The sequence below is a fragment of the Eretmochelys imbricata genome, chromosome 2 (genome assembly GCF_965152235.1).
Source record: "Eretmochelys imbricata isolate rEreImb1 chromosome 2, rEreImb1.hap1, whole genome shotgun sequence".
NCBI classification, from domain to species: Eukaryota; Metazoa; Chordata; order Testudines; family Cheloniidae; genus Eretmochelys; species Eretmochelys imbricata.
In genome coordinates, this window is record NC_135573.1 from 231,413,112 (window position 1) to 231,435,960 (window position 22,849).

Consider the following 22,849-nt stretch of genomic DNA (forward strand, 5'->3'; position numbering starts at 1 on the left):
TCTTGTAGAACTATGCCAGAGGTAATGTCATTTACTAGAACCCTCGTCATGAAACTCAGCCAATCAGATTACATTTCTAGACGACACTAATTTATATGGGGGGAGGGACAGCTCAGTGGTTTGAGCATTTGCCTGCTAAACCCAGGATTGTGAGTTCAATCCTTGAGGGGGCCATTTAGGGATTTGGGGCAAAAATTGGGGATTGGTCCTGCTTTGAGCAGGGGGTTGGACTAGATGACCTCCTGAGGTCCCTTCCAATCCTGATATTCTATGATTCTATATGAGAATCTGGTGGAGGATTCAGCTTAGGACATGTCTGGGGTTCTTTTAAACACATTACTCTGCAACTGAAAATCAGCTGATTTAAAGCTGACCTGCAAAGGATTTCATAAAAGTCCCTCAATTCAGTATGTGTTGAATGCCCTCAGTTGCCAAACTAATTGGGGCATTCAGCTCATTACAAGCTCTATCTCTTAGAAAGCAGCTTCATGGGTCTTCTGAATCTCCTGAACTAAGCAGCCAAGCTCCTAATGTGGATCCTTCTGTGGTTGACTGAAATTCTGTCAGCGAAGAAAGAATGCTACGGGGGCATATTTGTTTGCATTCCATATTTATTTGTGGCTGATAACTCCATTCTGATGCCCAGCCAGGAATAAGAATGATGCCCTGAGGCCCAGGATTCACCCAAATGAAAAGGTGGTGAGGGGAATAGTGCTACCCACTGGGATAAGCCTGGAGACCTCCCAGTACAATAATAACAAAGAGAAGAATCCCCAAACGTCCACACTGTAGTACTTGGGTTGGGAAACACCTCACCTGTGCTCTTAAAAAGGAGACGGGCAAAACCTATCCTGTCACTGCTCCAGGGTCTGCATAAAGATGTTTATTCCAGGCTAAGGGCAGTAGGAACTCCAGCAGACTGCATGGTCCCCAGCAGTGGTACAATGGATGGGTCCATCACAGGAGTCTGAGTTTGGAAATGTTATTTTATGAATTATCCTGCTCTGGAACTATTTCTCTTTTTACTTTGATGGCCTTCCACAGGGAACCAACCTCTTTCCCCACATATGGCAGGTCATTCTTCTGCACGCTCAGTATCCATGGCCTTCTGGGGGTTGCAAGACTGGGGGTATTTTCCTCTAGCAGATTTGCTTAGGAAGATAAACTTGGGACCTATTTCTGGAAGATTCACTCATGTGTCAAAAATCCCAGTGAATTCAGTTGCAATACACTTTGTAATACATGCTGTGAGAGCAAGCGAGAGTCTTAGTAGCCCTATTTACAGTACAGCGGTTCAGAAAATAGCCTCAAAGGTTTCAAATTCTAAGGGAAAGAATCATGTTTTCTACCTACTTGAGAGAGAGCAAATGCAGAGAATTCATTATGCTGTTCCTGGGCTGCTGTGATAGCTTGAGGAGCTTCAAATCCCATGATGCCCATTAAGTTACTTTTCATTTTATCAATTAAAACTGTAATATCTCTACAGTTTTATCTGGGTCAGCAACAAAGTCAAGTGAATCGGTAGCTTGTCAATGCTCTGTTTTCAAAGACTAGATCTTCCCACATACACACATACAAAAAACAACAGCAACAACAACAAAAACCCTACTGTATGTTATTAGCAATGTAAAACCTGACAAGGTAGCACAAAAATATTTCTCTTACCTCTGGCATGAACAGAATCTTCACAAAGTTTCAACTCTGATGTTTGAAGATGACCTTCAGATTTATTGTTTGTTAGTTTCTGGGGCAACAGCTGACATTTATGCTCTATCCCATGTTCGGTGAACTCATTCATTTTTCATCAAAAGGAAATGCCAATTAAGAAGTATCTTGCCCGTAGACAGCAGAGCTAAAAATGGTAAAATCAGGTTGGAAAACATCTTAATACATTAAAACTTAGGTCATCCTTAGTCACTGTCTTCTGTGACGCTGTTTTTAATTATTTTTCCCTACTGGTTTTCCATTGGTTTTTCATTTTCTCTTTTCATTAGAGACCTATCAGGTCAAATTCTGTTCTAATTTACAATGGTGTAAGTCTGGAATAACTTCATTGGATTTAATCTGGATTTACACCAGTGAATCTGAGAACAGAATTTGATCCCTCTTCATTAGCAATAACCTAACTGTCCTTTTTAATTTTTAAAACAATCTGAATCAATTATACATGGAAAGTCTAAAAAAAAGTTGGAATGGGCTGAGTGTCCATATTAGGAAAAACCTGTCCTGTCAAAAGAACAGCACTATACATTCCTACTTTTAATGTTGCGAGGTTTTACACAAAGAAGCCATAGGTTTTAAATAACTGTCAAATAAAATTTAACATTGCACACCTCAAAAGCACACCTGACCCTAGAAGGGGGCGTGGGAGGAGGAGGAGCAGCAGCTTTTGTAGTATATCTGCATGACAGTGATCCCTATGTAAGCCTTTCTTTGTGCCCTACCACCAAATTCCTCGCAGTTACAGTCTTTTTGAGATTGGAATTCAGCAGTCCCTGAGAAATTCTTTAGCTAATCCTGCTCTAAATCAGCTTCACTAATCCCAATATAATGTAACAGCAGCGGGTGTTCAGTGGTTCTTAGCACAGATTCTCTCTACCATCAAATATACTAAACAGCAAGAAGCACAGTAACACTACAGCAAAAGGAGACATGTAGAGGAATTTATTTTCAGGACAGGAAAAGTAAAAAGATCTTGTGGTCAGAACAGAGTTTTCCTCACAGTCAAGTGTGAATCTGAGGGTATGTCTACACTACGGAATAAGGTCGAATTTATAGAAGTCAGTTTTTTAGAAATCGGTTTTATATATTCAAGTGTGTGTGTCCCCACAGAAAATGCTCTAAGTGCATTAAGTGCATTAACTCAGCGGAGCGCTTCCACAGTACCGAGGCTAGAGTCGACTTCCGGAGCATTGCACTGTGGGTAGCTATCCCACAGTTCTCACAGTCTCCGCTGCCCATTGGAATTCTGGGTTGAGATCCCAATGCCTGATGGGGCTAAAACATTGTCGCGGGTGGTTCATATCGTCAGGCCCCCGTTCCCTCCCTCCCTCCGTGAAAGCAAGGGCAGACAATCGTTTCGCGCCTTTTTTCCTGAGTTACCTGTGCAGACGCCATACCATGGCAAGCATGGAGCCCGCTCAGGTAACTGTCACCCTATGACTCCTGGGTGCTGGCAGACGCGGTACGGCATTGCTACACAGTAGCAGCAACCCCTTGCCTTGTGGCAGCAAACGGTACAGTACGACTGGTAGCCGTTATCGTCATGTCCGAGGTGCTCCTGGCCACGTCGGCTGGGATTGCCTGGACAGACATGGGCGCAGGGACTAAATTTGGAGTGACTTGACCAGGTCATTCTCTTTAGTCCTGCAGTCAGTCCTATTGAACCGTCTTATGGTGAGCAGGCAGGCGATACGGATTGCTAGCAGTCGTACTGTACCATCTTCTGCCAGGCAGGCAAGAGATGAGGATTGCTAGCAGTCGTACCGTACCATCTTCTGCTGAGCAGCCATGAGATGTGGATGGCATGCAGTCCTTCTGCACCGTCTGCTGCCAGCCAAAGATGTAAAAGATAGATGGAGTGGATCAAAACAAGAAATAGACCAGATTTGTTTTGTACTCATTTGCTTCCCCCTCTCCCCTGTCTAGGGGACTCATTCCTCTAGGTCACACTGCAGTCACTCACAGAGAAGGTGCAGCGAGGTAAATCTAGCCATGTATCAATCAGAGGCCAGGCTAACCTTCTTGTTCCAATAAGAACGATAACTTAGGTGCACCATTTCTTATTGGAACCCTCCGTGAAGTCCTGCCTGAAATACTCCTTGATGTAAAGACACCCCCTTTGTTGATTTTAGCTCCCTGAAGCCAACCCTGTAAGCCATGTCCTCAGTCGCCCCTCCCTGCGTCAGAGCAACGGCAAACAATCGGGCATCTGAGAGTGCTGTCCAGAGCAGTCACAATGGAGCACTCTGATGGGGCTAAAACATTGTCGCGGGTGGTTCTGGGTACGTATCGTCAGGCCCCCGTTCCCTCCCTCCCTCCGTGAAAGCAAGGGCAGACAATCGTTTCGCGCCTTTTTTCCTGAGTTACCTGTGCAGACGCCATACCACGGCAAGCATGGAGCCCGGTCAGGTAACTGTCACCGTATGTCTCCTGGGTGCTGGCAGATGCGGTACGGCTTTGCTACACAGTAGCAGCAACCCATTGCCTTCTGGCAGCAGACGGTGCAATACGACTGGTAGTCGTCCTCGTCGTGTCCGAGGTGCTCCTGGCCACGTCGGCTGGGAGCGCCTGGACAGACATGGGCGCAGGGACTAAATTTGGAGTGACTTGACCAGGTCATTCTCTTTAGTCCTGCAGTCAGTCCTATTGAACCGTCTTATGGTGAGCAGGCAGGCGATATGGATTGCTAGCAGTCGTACTGTACCATCTTCTGCCAGGCAGGCAAGAGATGAGGATTGCTAGCAGTCGTACCGTACCATCTTCTGCTGAGCAGCCATGAGATGTGGATGGCATGCAGTCCTTCTGCACCGTCTGCTGCCAGCCAAAGATGTAAAAGATAGATGGAGTGGATCAAAACAAGAAATAGACCAGATTTGTTTTGTACTCATTTGCTTCCCCCTCTCCCCTGTCTAGGGGACTCATTCCTCTAGGTCATACTGCAGTCACTCACAGAGAAGGTGCAGCGAGGTAAATCTAGCCATGTATCAATCAGAGGCCAGGCTAACCTCCTTGTTCCAATAAGAATGATAACTTAGGTGCACCATTTCTTATTGGAACCCTCCGTGAAGTCCTGCCTGAAATACTCCTTGATGTAAAGACACCCTCTTTGTTGATTTTAGCTCCCTGAAGCCAACCCTGTAAGCCGTGTCCTCAGTCGCCCCTCCCTCCATCAGAGCAACAGCAGACAATCGTTCCGCGCCTTTTTTCTGTGCGGACGCCTTACCAAGGCAAGCATGGAGGCCGCTCAGCTCACTTTGGCAATTAGGAGCACATTAAACACCACACGCATTATCCAGCAGTATATGCAGCACCGGAACCTGGCAAAGCGATACCGGGCGAGGAGGCGATGTCAGCGCGGTCACGTGAGTGATCAGGACATGGACACAGATTTCTCTTAAAGCATGGGCCCTGCCAATGCATGCATCATGGTGCTACTGGGGCAGGTTCATGCTGTGGAACGCCGATTCTGGGCTCGGGAAACAAGCACAGACTGATGGGACCGCATAGTGTTGCAGGTCTGGGACAATTCCCAGTGGCTGCGAAACTTTCGCATGCGTAAGGGCACTTTCATGGAACTTTGTGACTTGCTTTCCCCTGCCCTGAGGCGCATGAATACCAAGATGAGAGCAGCCCTCACAGTTGAGAAGCGAGTGGCGATAGCCCTGTGGAAGCTTGCAACGCCAGACAGCTACCGGTCAGTTGGGAATAATTTGGAGTGGGCAAATCTACTGTGGGGGCTGCTGTGATGCAAGTAGCCCATGCAATCAAAGATCTGCTGATATCAAGGGTAGTGACCCTGGGAAATGTGCAGGTCATAGTGGATGGCTTTGCTGCAATGGGATTCCCTAACTGTGGTGGGGCCATAGACGGAACCCATATCCCTATCTTGGCACCGGAGCACCAAGCCGCCGAGTACATAAACCACAAGGGGTACTTTTCGATAGTGCTGCAAGCTCTGGTGGATCACAAGGGACGTTTCACCAACATCAATGTGGGATGGCCGGGAAAGGTGCATGACACTCGCATCTTCAGGAACTCTGGTCTGTTTCAAAAGCTGCAGGAAGGGTCTTTATTCCCAGACCAGAAAATAACTGTTGGGGATGTTGAAATGCCTATATCCCCCTATCCTTGGGGACCCAGCCTACCCCTTAATGCCATGGCTCATGAAGCCGTACACAGGCAGCCTGGACAGTAGTCAGGAGCTGTTCAACTACAAGCTGAGCAAGTGCAGAATGGTAGTAGAATGTGCATTTGGACGTTTAAAGGCGCGCTGGCGCAGTTTACTGACTCGCTTAGACCTCAGCGAAACCAATATTCCCACTGTTATTACTGCTTGCTGTGTGCTCCACAATATCTGTGAGAGTAAGGGGGAGACGTTTATGGCGGGGTGGGAGGTTGAGGCAAATCGCCTGGCTGCTGGTTACGCGCAGCCAGACACCAGGGCGGTTAGAAGAGCACAGGAGGGCGCGGTATGCATCAGAGAAGCTTTGAAAACCAGTTTCATGACTGGCCAGGCTACGGTGTGAAAGTTCTGTTTGTTTCTCCTTGATGAAACCCCCCGCCCCTTGGTTCACTCTACTTCCCTGTAAGCTAACCACCGTCCCCTCCTCCCTTTGATCACCGCTTGCAGAGGCAATAAAGTCATTGTTGCTTCACATTCATGCATTCTTTATTCATTCATCACACAAATAGGGGGATGACTACCAAGGTAGCCCAGGAGGGGTGGTGGAGGAGGGAAGGAAAATGCCACACAGCACTTTAAGCACAGCACTTTAAAAGTTTACAACTTTAAAATTTATTGAATGACAGCCTTCTTTTTTTTGGGCAGTCCTCTGTGGTGGAGTGGATGGTTGGCCGGAGGCCCCCCCACCGCGTTCTTGGGCGTCTGGGTGTGGAGGCTATGGAACTTGGGGAGGAGGGCGGTTGGTTACAGAGGGGCTGCAGTGGCAGTCTGTGCTCCAGCTGCCTTTGCTGCAGCTCAACCATATACTGGAGCATACTGGTTTGGTCCTGCAGCAGCCTCAGCATTGAATCCTGCCTCCTCTCATCACGCTGCCGCCACATTTGAGCTTCAGCCCTGTCTTCAGCCCGCCACTTACTCTCTTCAGCCCGCCACTTACTCTCTTCAGCCCGCCACCTCTCCTCCCGGTCATTTTGTGCTTTCCTGCACTCTGACATTATTTGCCTCCACGCATTCGTCTGTGCTCTGTCAGTGTGGGAGGACAGCATGAGCTCGGAGAACATTTCATCGCGAGTGCGTTTTTTTTTCTTTCTAAGCTTCACTAGTCTCTGGGAAGGAGAAGATCCTGTGATCATTGAAACACATGCAGCTGGTGGAGAAAAAAAAAGGGACAGCGGTATTTAAAAAGACACATTTTATAAAACAGTGGCTACACTCTTTCAGGGTAAACCTTGCTGTTAACATTACATACATAGCACATGTGCTTTCGTTACAAGGTTGCATTTTGCCTCCCCCCACCGCGTGACTACCCCCTCAACCTTCCCCCCTCACCCCCGTGGCTAACAGCGGGGAACATTTCTGTTTAGCCACAGGCAAACAGCCCAGCAGGAATGGGCTCCTCTGAGTGTCCCCTGAAGAAAAGCACTCTATTTCAACCAGGTGACCATGAATTATATCTCACTCTCCTGAGGATAACACAGAGAGATAAAGAACGGATGTTGTTTGAATGCCAGCAAACATACACTGCAATGCTTTGTTCTACAATGATTCCCGAGTACGTGTTACTGGCCTGGAGTGGTAAAGTGTCCTACCATGAAGGACGCAATAAGGCTGCCCTCCCCAGAAACCTTTTGCAAAGGCTTTAGGACTACATCTAGGAGAATCGCGAATGCCAGGGCAAAATAATCCTTTCACATGCTTGCTTTTAAACCATGTATAGTATTTTAAAAGGTACACTCACCAGAGGTCCCTTCTCCGCCTGCTGGGTCCAGGAGGCAGCCTTGGGTGGGTTCGGGGGGTACTGGCTCCAGGTCCAGGGTGAGAAACAGTTCCTGGCTGTTGGGAAAAACGATTTCTCTGCTTGCTTGCTGTGAGCTATCTACAACCTCATCATCATCATCATCTTCTTCGTCCCCAAAACCTGCTTCCGTATTGCCTCCATCTCCATTGAAGGAGTCAAACAACACAGCTGGGGTAGTGGTGGCTGAACCCCCTAAAATGGCATGCAGCTCATCATAGAAGCGGCATGTTTGGGGCTCTGACCCGGAGCGGCCGTTCGCCTCTCTGGTTTTCTGGTAGGCTTGCCTCAGCTACTTCAGTTTCACGCGGTACTGCTTCGGGTCCCTGTTATGGCCTCTGTCCTTCATGCCCTGGGAGATTTTGACAAAGGTTTTGGCATTTCGAAAACTGGAACGGAGGTCTGATAGCACGGATTCCTCTCCCCAAACAGCGATCAGATCCCGTACCTCCCGTTCGGTCCATGCTGGAGCTCTTTTGCGATTCTGGAACTCCATCATGGTCACCTGTGCTGATGAGCTCTGCATGGTCACCTGCAGCTTGCCACGCTGGCCAAACAGGAAATGAGATTCAAAAGTTCGCGGTTCTTTTCCTGTCTACCTGGCCAGTGCATCTGAGTTGAGAGTGCTGTCCAGAGCGGTCACAATGGAGCACTCTGGGATAGCTCCCGGAGGCCAATACCATCGAATTGTGTCCACAGTACCCCAAATTCGAGCTGGCAACGTCGATTTAAGCGCTAATCCACTTGTCAGGGGTGGAGTAAGGAAATCGATTTTAAGAGCCCTTTAAGTCGAAATAAAGGGCTTCATTGTGTGGACGGGTGCAAGTTTACATCGATTTAACGCTGCTAAATTCGACCTAAAGTCGTAGTGTAGACCAGGGCTGAGAAAAGGCCATTTAAGCTGTGTCTCGGTCTCAAAATGAAACTATAAAATTGTAAGTGATTTTCTTTCCTCATCCTTCTGTTTAACTTGAGCACTTTTGGAATGTTCGCTTTGTAATTCAGCAGTCCCCCAAAGCGGACTGCTACTTTATGTAGCAGATTTGAAGAAGAAACAATTGATAATTTAATAATATATTTACTTAAGCCAAAATTTTCAGAAGTGACTAATGACTTTGGCCACTTAATTTGAGATACCTTGAAGGGGCTGCTTTTCAGAAAGTACTGAGCAATCACCCCTTGAAAATCAGCATCCTTAAATATGCATCAGCTTGGGCACCCAAAAATTGAGCCCCATAAGCCCTAAAAGAAAAGGAGTACTTGTAGCATCTTAGAGACTAACCAGTTTATTTGAGCATAAGCTTTCATGAGCTACAGCTCACTTCATCGGATGCAACATAAGCATAAGCACCGTAAGCACTTTAAGTTACTTTTGAAAATTTAGGGCTTAGAAGTGTCTTTCATCTCAGAAGGCATTATAGATACACAGAAATCTCATTTCATCTACCACTGAAATGAATCCACTTCACTTGGCTGGTTCTTGGCTGCTGCTTAAAGAACTGATCCAGGGCCTGATGAAGTCAATAGAAAAAAATTCTGTGGGAGCTGGATGAGGCCCTAACAATACAAAACACATTGGGATGGTTGGAATGAAGATACTACATGTATTTGAAACGGCTGCAGGGAAACTTACTCAGGCAGACTGTAGTTGTCTGGCTCTACCAAAAGAAGTACGAGAGATATTTGATATGGTTTTAATCAGGCTGTGACTTTATTATTAGATGTCTGGGATGTCTTCTGCCAGCCCCCACTCTTTTTCCATCCAGGACTCCCAGCCAACCCATTGCTGGGACCATACCAACTGCCCCCCTCCCCCCCCCCCCCCCGTAGCAGGTTTAAGGTGGACTATAAGAAAGCGGGGGTTGGCTCCCTACCATACCATTCATAGGAGCCCCAAACCCTCCCCCCATTCCATTCCTTTAATCAATACCTCCTTTTTAAGTCCTTTACGAGGCATTTATCTGGTCACTCTTTGCCTTTCCTATGGTGTGCCTGCACTGGACAACCGCCACAAGGAGGTGTCAGGTGTGGGTGTGGCTGCCTCCCCCACAAACCCAGCCGCGTTCCCAGACATCTCCCACTGCCCTCTTTTTTATTGTCCAAAACCAAATCAGCACCCAAATCTGGCAGGGGAACCCGACCCTCCCTAAATAATTCTGGTGTACCAGGTTGCAAAATAGCTGAGCCTCTTATGACCCCAGGGAATTTGTTCAGATCCTTGTTCAGATCCTCTTTGCCTTATCCAACGAGGTGGTGCCCCATGGCTCCCTGCCAGACCATGCATTAATGCTTGTCTGACTACACACTTTTTACACCTGGCAAAATTCAAGGATCAATACTGCATCTACTTGAAACTGCTGCAGGAAAAATTATTCAGGCAGAATGTAGTTATTCAAATTGGAATTTTAATTTCTTGGAAACCCAGGTAAGAGTGCTAGAATTTGGCTCTAAGAACTGATATGAAACAGAAATATCTGGTGTATTAATATAGATGGAATATATGGGCCCAAAGAGTCAAAGGTGTTAACATGACCATGAAATGGCCCCATATCAAATATTTTTAAACAAGGTTCGGGCTTAATACCATGGCAAACACATCATCAGAACTCTTTTTAACCTTTTATAAAAGATACAGAAGAAGAAGGATAAACAGTTAAAGCATTTGAAATGTAAAGTATTAAGTAAGGCTTTCATTTTAACAACATCCCTGGTTCCCTTTCTTTTTGGCTGGAGAGAGTCTTTAGAAGTAAAAACATTTTCTTTGACAATCTCTTAGATGGTATTAAAGATGGTAATAACTGTTCTCTTGGAAAAAAGAAAAGAAATTAGTTGAGATGAGCCAGAGCTATTGTCGGTAAAGTCCAACCCTGTTTCCTAGAAGACAAACCAAGACAAACATGCACAAGACGAGAGAAAAAGATAGGAAAAAACAGCTTCCATCTCTGTTGAATGTTGATTCATTTGCAACCGCACTGTATGAAAAACACAGGCACAGTCTTGTCAGACAGTCTGAGATCTAGCAAACTTGTTACAGCCTTGGCTGTTTGGAGCATTGCTATTAGCTCCCTCTTTCTAGGCCCAGGCTCACAGCAGAATTGCAAAATATGCAGTCTTGGCTGGCTAAGCCAGACCTTTGTTAGACAGAAGGAAAAAGGAGAGGTATCAGAAAGAAAAAAAGAGTGGGAGGAAAAAGAACACATTTGGGCAAGGGTTAGACAGAGTCGCACATCCTAGGTGGTGACTGAAATTTAGCTGGCGCCAGTAGAAGTGGAGGTAATGATGACATCTGGTCCCCTCTCTCTGGCCCAGTCTGCTCAGAATATCTTTCAGGCTTAGGACAAAGACAGTTTGGGGTCCCCAGAGCTAGTGGGGTTTGCAGTCATGATAGTGAAGCTCGCTCCTTCCTCTTAGTCTGATTTTTCAGTCAGCCAGTGTTGCATAGTCAGCTGTCCCCCCCTCCAAAAAAATCTCCTTTTGAGGACACCAAAAGGGAGCGATGGGTGGAATAGCCCATCCCCCTCATTATTTTGTCCACCAGTTAGGCCTCATTTCCAACATGCCAATTTTGGTTAATTGATTTCTGGTGTCACACAGTTTTTGTTTATCAGGCAAGATCTTAACACGGTCCTTGAATTATATCAGTAGGCTGTTTTGTTTGGACTAATTCGGTCTTTCTGTCTCACTTTTGCACTTTTTCCCATCAGCATTTATTGTGATAGATTATTGTGACACTTCATAAACTTTTATCCCCTTTTCCACAGTTAGGCTCACAATTAGGAGCCTAATTTATAGGCCCAAGTACCGCATGTCACATTGCAACCTGGACTCCACTTTTCTGCAGTGGAAGAGAGACCATTCAGGGGGACACAGTGTAGAGCTCAATGGGAACTCTCTATGCAGGCCTATGAAAGGAGGCATTGTGGGCAGGCCTGGGAGTGGGTTGATTGGCCAGTGACTCAGAGCACAGTGAAGATCTACCAAATCCCCAGATGGAGAGGGAGGAGACAGCAGGCAACACTAGCTCATAGTCCCAGGACTAGTAGCTAGTGCTGGGCTGCTTGAGAGTGCCAGACTTTTCTTATAAATTAAGAAGGAAGGATTAACTTCTTCAGCTCTGGTTATCTATCCCTTCCCCACAGCTCCCAAAATGCCCTACAGCATTAGACAATTGGATTTTAGTATCAAGGCAATTGAAATTACAAGGTACTTTTCAACACTTGCTTTCTTGTTGTTGTCCCTTACATATTCTAAAAAGGATTTTGTTCTTGTTTCTTTTGTAGCGCCGCCCAAGCAGATGGCCTGCAATGAAGTTTCGAAGAGGCTCGGGACATCCTGCGTATGCGGAAGTTGAACCAGTTGGAGAAAAAGAAGGCTTCATTGTATCAGAGCAGTGCTAAAATTTCTAGGACAAGAGCACCAGTACTGGTCTACAGGTGTAAGACATTTACTTTGCCTCTCTCTAAAGAAAAGGAGGCCTAAGCTGCTGTAGCTGTAAAGAAGATTGTTGGATAAATCTTGTCCAAGAAGAAAAAACAATCTAGGATAGCAGATTACCCACTGCGCTGTAGTTTCCCTTCGTGGATTGACATACAATAGTTCATTCAGAACACCCTGAGTGGACATCTACAGTCTGAGAAATGTGGCACAAATGCCATGTTATTGGCTGAGGTATGGGGTTGCGTAAGAATAAAAAAATATAATAAAGCTTTAGTTCAACAGGGTGCTACCCTTTTGTTCAAGCATTCTTCTCTGGTTTCTCAAAGATAAACTGTGTTACAAATCTGTAACCCTTTCATGCAAAGAGCAATGATCAGTTTTGACAAAGTTGCTAAGAAAATAAATTCAATGCAGGTAAAAAATAAGCAATTTTCTGTACTTCTACAAATGAATGTGGAATACAATTCTGAGTGTTCAGTGCCAAACTAACATAACCAAGTGAGTGAGTGAGTTACAGTACAACATCTATTCTTTCCAGGAGTAGTAGAATGTTTCTTGTACTTCGTTGGTTAATATCCCTTAAACAAGCCGTGATAAAGAATTATAAAGTTAGCACAAGGCGGTTAGAAAAAATAGCTGGGAGTTTTCACTATGGTGAAATTGGGCTGTATAATTGGAGTTCATGGTGAAATTGGAGTAATTTTCAGTGTCAGTGTTCACTGAACAATTAATTATCGGATTTGTTTTAAGGGATGTCGCTTTCATTTCCAAACAGTGGGCTGAAATGAAGGCAACAGATGCTTTTGGCTAATGCTGGCAGAAATCAATATAGACCATTTCTCAGACAATGTGATGAAAAAATGTTAAGATTTTAAACAAATGGGTTTTTATCCTCATTGTGAGTCCTTCCCGAGAAGCGTTGCAGATTCCAGTGCACCCCTCCCAGAGATAGAGATTCAAACTATCTGATTCATTCAGTGATTTTGTTTAATACACATAGTCGTTGCATAAATATATATATAAATATATTTTTTTTTTATAGCTAACACAAGGCAGGCTCTTGTGGCTGTTAAGACTGCATTTTTGTCATCCAGACGGAGGAAATGGATTGCATTACTGCATATTTCCGCTGAGTTGTAAAATAATCCTTAATATTAGAATATTTTTATGTTGCTTAGGGATGGTGGTCCGTTTAGTTGCAGTGCCATAACTTTTCTGCCGACTGGAACCACGTTTCTTTTAATATCAACCCTTTTCCTCCCTGACTAGGGAAAAACAATATGATAAATTCCCAGTGAAAAGAAAATATATTCCTTTGGGTAGAAAGGGGTTAATATACACTGAGCTACTAAACTTTTCAATTCAGGTATTGTATGTACATTTCATTGTGGTCTTTCACTTTCAAATCTTTTACATACTGTACAAGCAGAGGCCCTTGAATCTTTTTAAAGTACAGTATTCAACATTTGCAGTTTTAGGTCTCAAGTAGTTTAGACACCTTGTAGTTACAACCTTAATTAATCAGTTATTTACATTTCTTGTCAATGCTCGTATGGTCTAAATTTGTTTACTTAACTCTGTTTTAAAAATAACATGATTTTTACTTGTTATTTTCTTCAGTAAATTATACAATACTGTATTTTCTGTATTCATTCTTTATTCTGTGTAACACACATTTTACTGTCGGCTTTAAATCGTCCACTGTGAGGTTTGAAATGTTCAAAATCTAACCAGCATTAATTTGAAACTGATAAAAACCACATCTTGAGGTCTGCTGAAATCTTGCAGTGATCACTCTTTTCAATTTGTGTGGCTCTACCAACACCTGTTTCTGATGGGGGAGGGATTAACGTACTGGCTATTAATGCAGATAGCAGTAATCAAATATATGCACATGCCTATCTGGTGACACTAATTTTTAAAATAAAACACATAACAGTACACATAATTTAAAAAACAAACTTCCGGGGTCTGATACTTATAATCACTTTTTCTATCTTATTCCAAGTAGATTTGCAATCATCAGCTAGGATCTATCGGCCTAATAAAACAATCACAGAACTCGCACTTGTGATTTTTGAAGCATGATGTCCTCACCAGTTAAAATAAATGTTATTCCAGATCACATCATGACATATCAGCCAACATATAAATGTTGTGAATCTGACTAAAGAGTATCCACATGGTACTGCAATATGTGTGGTTGTCTTAATATTCATGTAAGTAAAGACTACTCACAGAACTCTGGGTTTGAAGGTGAAGTATTGGCTTAGTAAAACAAGCTGGATTCAGTTTTACTTATGTATGTTATACTGAGTAAACAGTGGACCTGGCTGAATAATACTGGTCATTGTATTTGTGAGTTTCATGATTTTTTTCATAGTCAGCAATTTTTTCTGTTTTCATTCCTATCCCCTTTATAGAGCTGGATGAAAAGTTTGTGATAATTCACAAATAAACATACATTTGATGACATTTCTTAATTGAAATATTCATGCTTTTTTTTTTCACTCTTTGGCCATCCCTGGTAAATTGGTGACAGATTTCACTGAATGGCTGACATAAAAGAAATATCTTAATAGAGTTGATTTGGCTTTCCCATACTTCTGTGTACTTGGTTATACCATTATTAGTTGCTGGATTTATTCAATAGGCATATTCCTGTGTCTGAAGAGGAACTGATGTCTGAAGGGGAAAATTCCTGCATACCTGTAGAAACTGATAGTGTCTCATCAGTGTCTGCTTTGATATATTCTGTAGTACGTTCCATTTATCCCAGTGGGCGAAGGTAATTAAGTAATCTGTTGTTGTTTTATGATTCCATCTGCTTTTCTACATTTTTAAAAATTAAAAGTGATACAAATGTGATTCTTTGCTCCAGTAGTTGTAATGAAATATCAGAAGATGCAAAGAAGCCTATAGTTATCACTTTATAAACTGTAACATTGATGGATCCAGGTGTCCCTCTTCATGACAATCCAAAAGAAATTGCAGCCTGATAGCGGTGGAACAATGGCTTCCCTAACAATCTCCCTGGTCCTTAGTCTTAGCGTACTTCAGAATTATTCATCTAGGTAATTGTTTATTTAAAGTGCCATTTATTTTAGCAGTTACTGTATCTCATAGCCCATTTCTCTATGCACAGGTATTTGCATACAAATAGATGTTGAAGTGATTAGAAAAGTTTCATAAAAGTAGCCTTTCCTATTTTTTCTAGATTTAGTAGAAGTGTGCTTTTAAGTCTAATGTCCCCAATGAAATTATGACATTTTCTGCTGCAGATTACAGAAAAAAGGCACTTTCCAGGAAAAAGATTTCAAACTACTTTGCCAAATGGCACCTTAGACTCTCAGTAAAATAAGTCAATGAAGTAGATACATGTACTATACACAGAAAATATTTGTTAAAAGAACACTATTAAGGTTGCAAAGCAAAGCACTCACAAGTTGCCTGTGAAACCTAAATTTAGCCCCTTATGAGCTTGCATTATGATGCAGTGTTTAATTACATGGCTGTATATCAGTTTTTCTATAGGATGCCTGCCTCATTCAGTGATGGGGGTAAGTTTCTTTTCTCCTCATTGTTCAATTTGTGGCCCCATGGCTTATTTATTGTGTGCTATTCAAGTCCTGCTTTGAAGACAGAACGATTAATTTCCTCGTGGGCTTGTCACTTGTATCCTATAGGGCTAGCTTGCCTTTATTATATTCAGCAGTAAGGCAAGGAACCTACAGACCTGTATTCTTATAAGGCATTTAAATAATACTGGGTCTGATCTTGGGACAAGAACCTGTCAACCCTCAAAGTGATAAAAGGGAATTCTTAGGTAATCTATATAATTAATACATAACCTATAGCTCAGGCTACACAATGGTGCACATCACTTTATTATCTGAGTGCTTCACATACATTAATTAATTTAGTTTCACAATACCCTTGTGGGATAGGGGTGGTATTATTCTCATTTTACACATGGGGAACTGAGGCACATTGAAATTAAGTTTCAGCTAACATTGGGTGCCCAATTTGAGCCGCCTAGGACCTGATTTTTCAGAGTACTTAGAACTATAAAGCACTTTATGCATCCGAAGTACAAGTCTCCTTGACTTTAGTTGTGGTTGTGAGTGTTCAGCACATCTACAAAGCAGAGCCCAGGGTATCAAAGTGGGCACCCAGAAAATGAGGAACACACAATTAGTGACCACATATGAAAAGTCTGGGATAAGTGACTTGTCCAGCATTACACAGTAACTCTGCGGTAGAGGCAGGGATAGAATGCAATTCTCTAGGTTAGCATTCAGCTGTTTTAACCAGGAACCTCTCCTTTTTCTACACAGCCCTAATTCAGCCTTTGGGCAGTTCCATCCTGGCATTTTCTGACCTTTGAGTGATTGACTTTGCTTGAAATTTAATAATGTTTTTTACCTCTGTGTGTGTGCATGGGTGCATGTGACAAGCAAACTGAAAAAACATATTCTACCATGTGGCATCATATCAACACGTGGGTCATGAACAGAGACCTTAAGATCTACCACACCAACCTCGGCCACTTGACCTAACCATGCAACTGACAGTAGTAGTAGGTAGTCATCCTCTCTGTGAACCAACACTAGATGGGGATGAGAGCCCTGGGCTGGAGCATGCTCAGTGCAGATGGAATTCTCACAGAATTTAGCTGCCGTGTTCAAGCAGGTCTCTACTGAACATATGCAAACTGAGATTTTTTTCAAAGGTTTAGAACATGGCCACATTTTGGCAGATTTTCAAAGGGATGCAAAAAGCTGGCTAGCTTACTTTCACAGCTCTAGCTTTGCTTTTAAAAAAGAATAAGGAAGGGGAAACCACGGCTTAGATCCATTTTTCTTTTCTTTCCCTACTCTGATGGTTCTAAACGTAGCCACAGTTTTCAGTTTCGCAAACCTTTCCTTAAATCAGCGTGTCTCTCCTGATCCACCTTAGTAAGTGCCCAGTGGCATGTAAGTTATGAATTGCTTTTGTAAAATAAGTGCCTCCAACAGATCTGACAACACTATTGGAAGGAAAAGATACTACAGAGATGCTTTAAAAAATCTGCATATTTCTGCTAGCCTTATTTTTAATCTTAAAAGCAACTATAGTTGTCTGTGCAGTATATAAACAAATTCTAAAGAGAATACTACAGTGTATGCACAATATACCACTCTTCTGACATATATGTATCATCTGTGCTATATAATACAATTTGCCATAATTTTAGTTTAGAAAAGCAAAGGTTTCCATTAACCCCTGCCCCCCACCCTACGCACATACAGACTTGTGTTATAACTATGTGTTGTTTAAATAAGCCATTCCGCTTTAGGATGGATTTGGAAGCAAGAGAATGCAGCTGGCATATGAACCAGTGAGAAAAGAGATGGACAGAGTACTCGTGTCCCTTAAGAACTGACATGTTTAAATAAATTGCCTTAGTTTACCCTGATACTGAGTCTTTCATTTCAGTTAAATGGAACCCAGTGAAGCAGAATTCCACCTTGGATGAATTTAATACAAGCTCTAGAGTGACAGTTAAAAAAAATCAATTAATTAATTTAATTAAAAGAAGAGCGAACGCAAAACATTTACCTCGGACTATGGCGCCGAAAAACTCTTAGTGAAAAAGTTAAACTGAATATTGGTCCAAATTCATACCCTTAATGAAATTACACCATGCATAAACCTGGTCCCTTTTGGCCAGATCCCACCTGACGTATAGCAGCGTAATTCCACTGACTTCAATTGAGCTATGCGGATTTACATTTAGCTCATTAAATTGACAAGTACATCAATACACATTTGCTGAAATTATCATTCCGCAATTAAAGTACAATTTTACTGTGACAGGTTCCTGTAAAAACAGGTTGGCGGGGGATCCATGTTTTTTTTCCTCCCCAGTGATGCTGTATCAATGACTTCAGTTTACAGGCAAAACATTTTTTCTAACTGCCAGCGCTAAAAACTCATGATGGGCTCTGAAGCTCAAGCTGGGTGTTTTCTTTCCTACATATTGTCTCCAGTAATTAAGGTTCTTGCATCTATAATGGCCAATAAATGCATGCATTTATCACTTTCCTGTAGTTTTATCTATGCATTTTCATTACAAAAATTACATTCCATGTAGAGTATTTCACAGTGATTATTTATTGCATTTCTCAGATGATTAAAGTCTCTTGGCCTTTGGTGTTGTCATTTAAAACGGCAAGGCATGCTATAATTGATCATTAATAAAAGACCGCTTAATTAAAAGACAAGAAGCTAATCCTGTGAGGTGATTAGCACCCACAAATCCCATGGGTACTTCCCCGTGAGTACTAAGCACCTCACAGGTTCAGGTCCATTTTTAGGTACAAAACTGCCTAAACTGGAAGCAGTCTAATGACTCAGCGCAGATTTTTCATCTTGGTTATAAAACAAAAACTGCTACCTGAAAATTCTCCTTCCAATAGACACATACAGGAACAGAAAATTGATGCATTCTCTATTTGCCTGCATGATATTTTGCTCTCTTCACAGTAATCTTAAGGTACATTTCTCTAGCTCTATGTCAGTCCAGGACACAAACAACTCTGTGTCTCGTCTCCCATCACCAGAAGCTGTGTTTGAACTGAGGATGTATGATACTTACACTTTTAAGCATTTATTTTGGTGATTCCTACACATTGTTCATCTCTCAATGCTCAGGAGAGTGGGTTTATTTCTCTTCTGGATATTTCTTTAGCTTCTTGATTAAGCACACGCATTACAGCTACATTTGTAACTTTTAGTTATTCTGTCTACCACAGGCATGCCACCAATTCAGAAAATAAAAAATCTGCTAGTTTGGTACACCTAGAATTTGTTATGGATATGACACAAAAAAATCTGTGGCTCCTTTTATTTATACCATATTTTCTAGATTAGCATTATCAGGACCTGAATAGGCAACCCTGGTCACAATGAATAGTGCTTACTTATATCAGTAGTCCTATTGAAGTCAAGAGGTCAGAATAGTGTGTTCTATTACTTCCCTCTTCGCACCACATCCTATATGCATAAGATTCATAGATTCAAATAGTTTAAGTTTTTGTGGTTCTTTTGTGATCCCACTCACTATGCCCCTGTTTATATATCCCCCTCTTGCTACAGTGTTGTACTGGGAGCTCATGTCCACTATGGTGCCCTAAATCCATTCCAGAGTCACTACTTTCCAGGATACAGTTCCCCCATTCTTTAGGAATGGCCTGCATTCCCGGGTCCTGTTGCCCAATCTTTAGATTATGTATTAATGAAGTGAGCTGTAGCTCACGAAAGCTCATGCTCAAATAAATTTGTTAGTCTCTAAGGTGCCACAAGTACTCCTTTTCTTTTTGAGGATACAGACTAACACGGCTGCTACTCTGAAACCATTGATTACTTAAGAATTCCCAGTTGTCACTTTGAGGGTTGACAGGAAAAGGCCCAGATAAGATAAGACCCAGTATTAAGATATTATTAAGATAAGGCCCAGTATTATTCAAATTACTACATAGTTGGGAACCCCAATGTGCACACTTGCAACACTCAGACTATAGGAACTCTTTTGTATTTACAAATAGAGTTTATTAATATATTTAGCACAGTCACAAACACCCCAACTCAGTAAAGTAGATAGAGATAGTACAGAATGTACATCTGCACATCCATATACTCACACCATCTGTCAAGGTTCCTCCCCCACTCTGAACTCTAGGGTACTGATGTGGGGACCTGCATGAAAAACCTCCTAAGCTTATCTTTACCAGCTTAGGTCAAACTTCCCCAAGGTACAAAATATTCCACCCGTCGTCCTTGGATTGGCCGCTACCACCACCAAACTAATACTGGTTACTGAGGAAGAGCTGTTTGGACGCGTCTTTCCCCCCAAAATACTTCCCAACACCTTGCACCCCACTTCCTGGACAAGGTTTGGTAAAAAGCCTCACCAATTTGCCTAGGTGACTACAGACCCAGACCTTTGGATCTTAAGAACAATGAACAATCCTCCCAACACTTGCACCCCCCCTTTCCTGGGAAATGTTGGATAAAAAGCCTCACCAATTTGCATAGGTGACCACAGACCCAAACCCTTGGATCTGAGAACAATGAAAAAGCATTCAGTTTTCTTACAAGAAGACTTTTAATAAAAATAGAAGTAAATAGAAATAAAGAAATCCCCCCTGTAAAATCAGGATGGTAGATATCTTACAGGGTAATTAGATTCAAAAACATAGAGAACCCCTCTAGGCAAAACCTTAAGTTACAAAAAAGATACACAGACAGAAATAGTTATTCTATTCAGCACAATTCTTTTCTCAGCCATTTAAAGAAATCCTAATCTAACACATACCTAGCTAGATTACTTACTAAAAGTTCTAAGACTCCGTTCCTGGTCTATCCCCAGCAGAAACCAGCATATAGACAGACACACAGACCCTTTGTTTCTCTCCCTCCTCCCAGCTTTTGAAAGTATCTTGTCTCCTCATTGGTCATTTTGGTCAGGTGCCAGCAGGGTTACCTTTAGCTTCTTAACCCTTTACAGGTGAGAGGAGCTTTCCCCTGGCCAGGAGGAATTTCAAAGGGGTTTACCCTTCCCTTTATATTTATGAAATATAGCAACTCTTTTATATTTACAAATAGAGTTTATTAATATATTTAGCACAGTCACAAACATCCCAACTCAGTAAAGTAGATAGAGATAGTACAGAATGTACATCTGCACATCCATATACTCACACCATCCCTTGTAGAACAACCTGAAGTGTTAGCCATCATCTTCCTCATCACCATCATCTTCCTCATCATCACTAATGGCCACCATTCTGGCACCTCCCAAGCATTACAACTCCCTCTTCTACCGCCCCTGGCCTGGGATGCCACTTTTATAATACAGGCAGTCCTCAGATTTACGACACAATTGGTTCCTGAAAATTGTGTCGTAAGTCGAAACATTGTAACTCGGAACCACAATACACTCCATGCAGGGCCCAGCATTGTAAAGTCGAAACCAATTGTCGTAAGTCGAATCAGGGTGTCAATTCAGAAATGTCGTAAATGCCATTCATCGTAAGTCAAACATCAAAAAGTCAAGGATTGCTTGTATGTTACGCTGACACCGTTATGTTTGATCCATATTTAATAGGGGATTTTTCCCCTTTACCTTATTTGTATTTCCTCACCTTATTAATGTTGGGGTGTCTGTTTTCTATAGGTTAGTACTAATATCAATTAATCATATATGTCAATTCGTTACCATTGCCCTTTTGTGAGTAGGTATCAAATTTGTTATTTCTATGCTAACCAGTTATTTTGGTTCTTTCCAAGCTGTGGTTCACCTGTTATGTTTAAAAGGATATGATCTTAGGAAGCACTCTTGCCAACCTACCTCAACTCATCCTCTATTCTAAAGGTCGCCATCTGTGGACTTTATGCTTTAGCTCATCACCATCTATCTAGGTGAAAGGTCCCAAACATATGTATCCTAACTTTGTCTTAGCTCAACATACAGGACGTGGCCTGTAGGTCCCTTGTTTACAGCCAAAATATAATCTAATATAAACTTATAGCCCTATTATAATAAAACAAATAATCACATCCATAAGAAACTTACAAGAAAAGGTATTTAGGCAAGCAAGCAGGCTGTCCTTAGATGTATCTCATGTACCTGTTATCTACGTCAGTTCATTGCCAGGACACTTCTGTGGCTAAATTATTTACCTGTGGTCAGAACTTCCCCTTAAACTCTATTTCCAGAACCCCAAATACTTGTGGTTTTCCATTGGGCTGTTTATCTGTGCAGCTCTGGCCAAGAGACGGCGCATGCAGGTAGGCAGCAGGGAAAGTTCCTTCCACCCTAGGGGCACCTGTTCCAAACCCCCCAGAGTGAACACACCCTCACTGGAAAAGTACATTGAATATAGGAAAGGGAAATGTTTATTTACAGAGGGATGAGAGGAGAAAAACAACAAGGGGAAATGTAGGGGGAGCAGTAGAACAGGGTTGCATCCAAACCATGGCCCCACAGGCCGAGTGGTAGTACAGTTTGAAAGAGCAGACACCCAGTAATGTGTCTACACTCAGAGTTCAGGAGACCTGAGCAAAGATCCAGTTCAATGGTGAGTCCTGGGTGCTCCCAGTCATTGTCTGCGCCAATGAACTTCCCCCAACAAACCCCTCTGGCATCCTCACCTGTTACTCTCGGCAAAGCCACTCAGAGCATCAACCTCCCTTCTTAACTAGCTAACAGCCTCCCTCCTTATTCCCAATGCAAAGTCACAATCCCCAGTACTCACGGCCCCATGCAGCACTGGGTCCAGCTCCGGCCTGTCCTTCTCGGGCGATTCTTCCCTGGCACAGTGATCCTCCTGGCTCCTATCCTGGGGTGTCCCCGATTGGCCGCCCTGCCCTTCCCAGCCTTCAGGCAGGTTCTCTCTGCTTCACTTCGTCCAGGGCCTCCAGGCTGCAGCCCTTCTCTCTCTGAAACTCCAGTGCCACACCCGACTTTCCCTCGTTTCTCTCACTGCTCCGCCTCCCCGGTAGGAAAAAGATTTAAAGGGGCCATGCTCTCTAAACCCCAAAGGGGTTACACCATTATTTTTGTTTATTATGTTGACTGGCAATAATTATATTCCTATCCTTTAGTATTTTATCAATTGAATCCTGTATCCTCTTTTCCATACTGTTCCCCTGGACTGATTTCAGGC

The 22,849-nt window shown here is 42.9% G+C and overlaps 1 protein-coding gene across 1 annotated transcript in view; it reads left to right on the forward strand.

Annotated features, from left to right (window-relative positions):
* Window positions 1-12,097, forward strand: part of PLXDC2 (plexin domain containing 2) — a 408,784-nt gene extending 396,687 nt beyond the window's left edge. The window contains exon 14 of the mRNA XM_077809446.1: window positions 11,981-12,097. Coding sequence (XP_077665572.1) covers window positions 11,981-12,097 — 117 coding nt within the window. The remainder of the gene's footprint in view (window positions 1-11,980) is intronic.
* The last annotated feature ends 10,752 nt before the right edge of the window (window positions 12,098-22,849 follow it).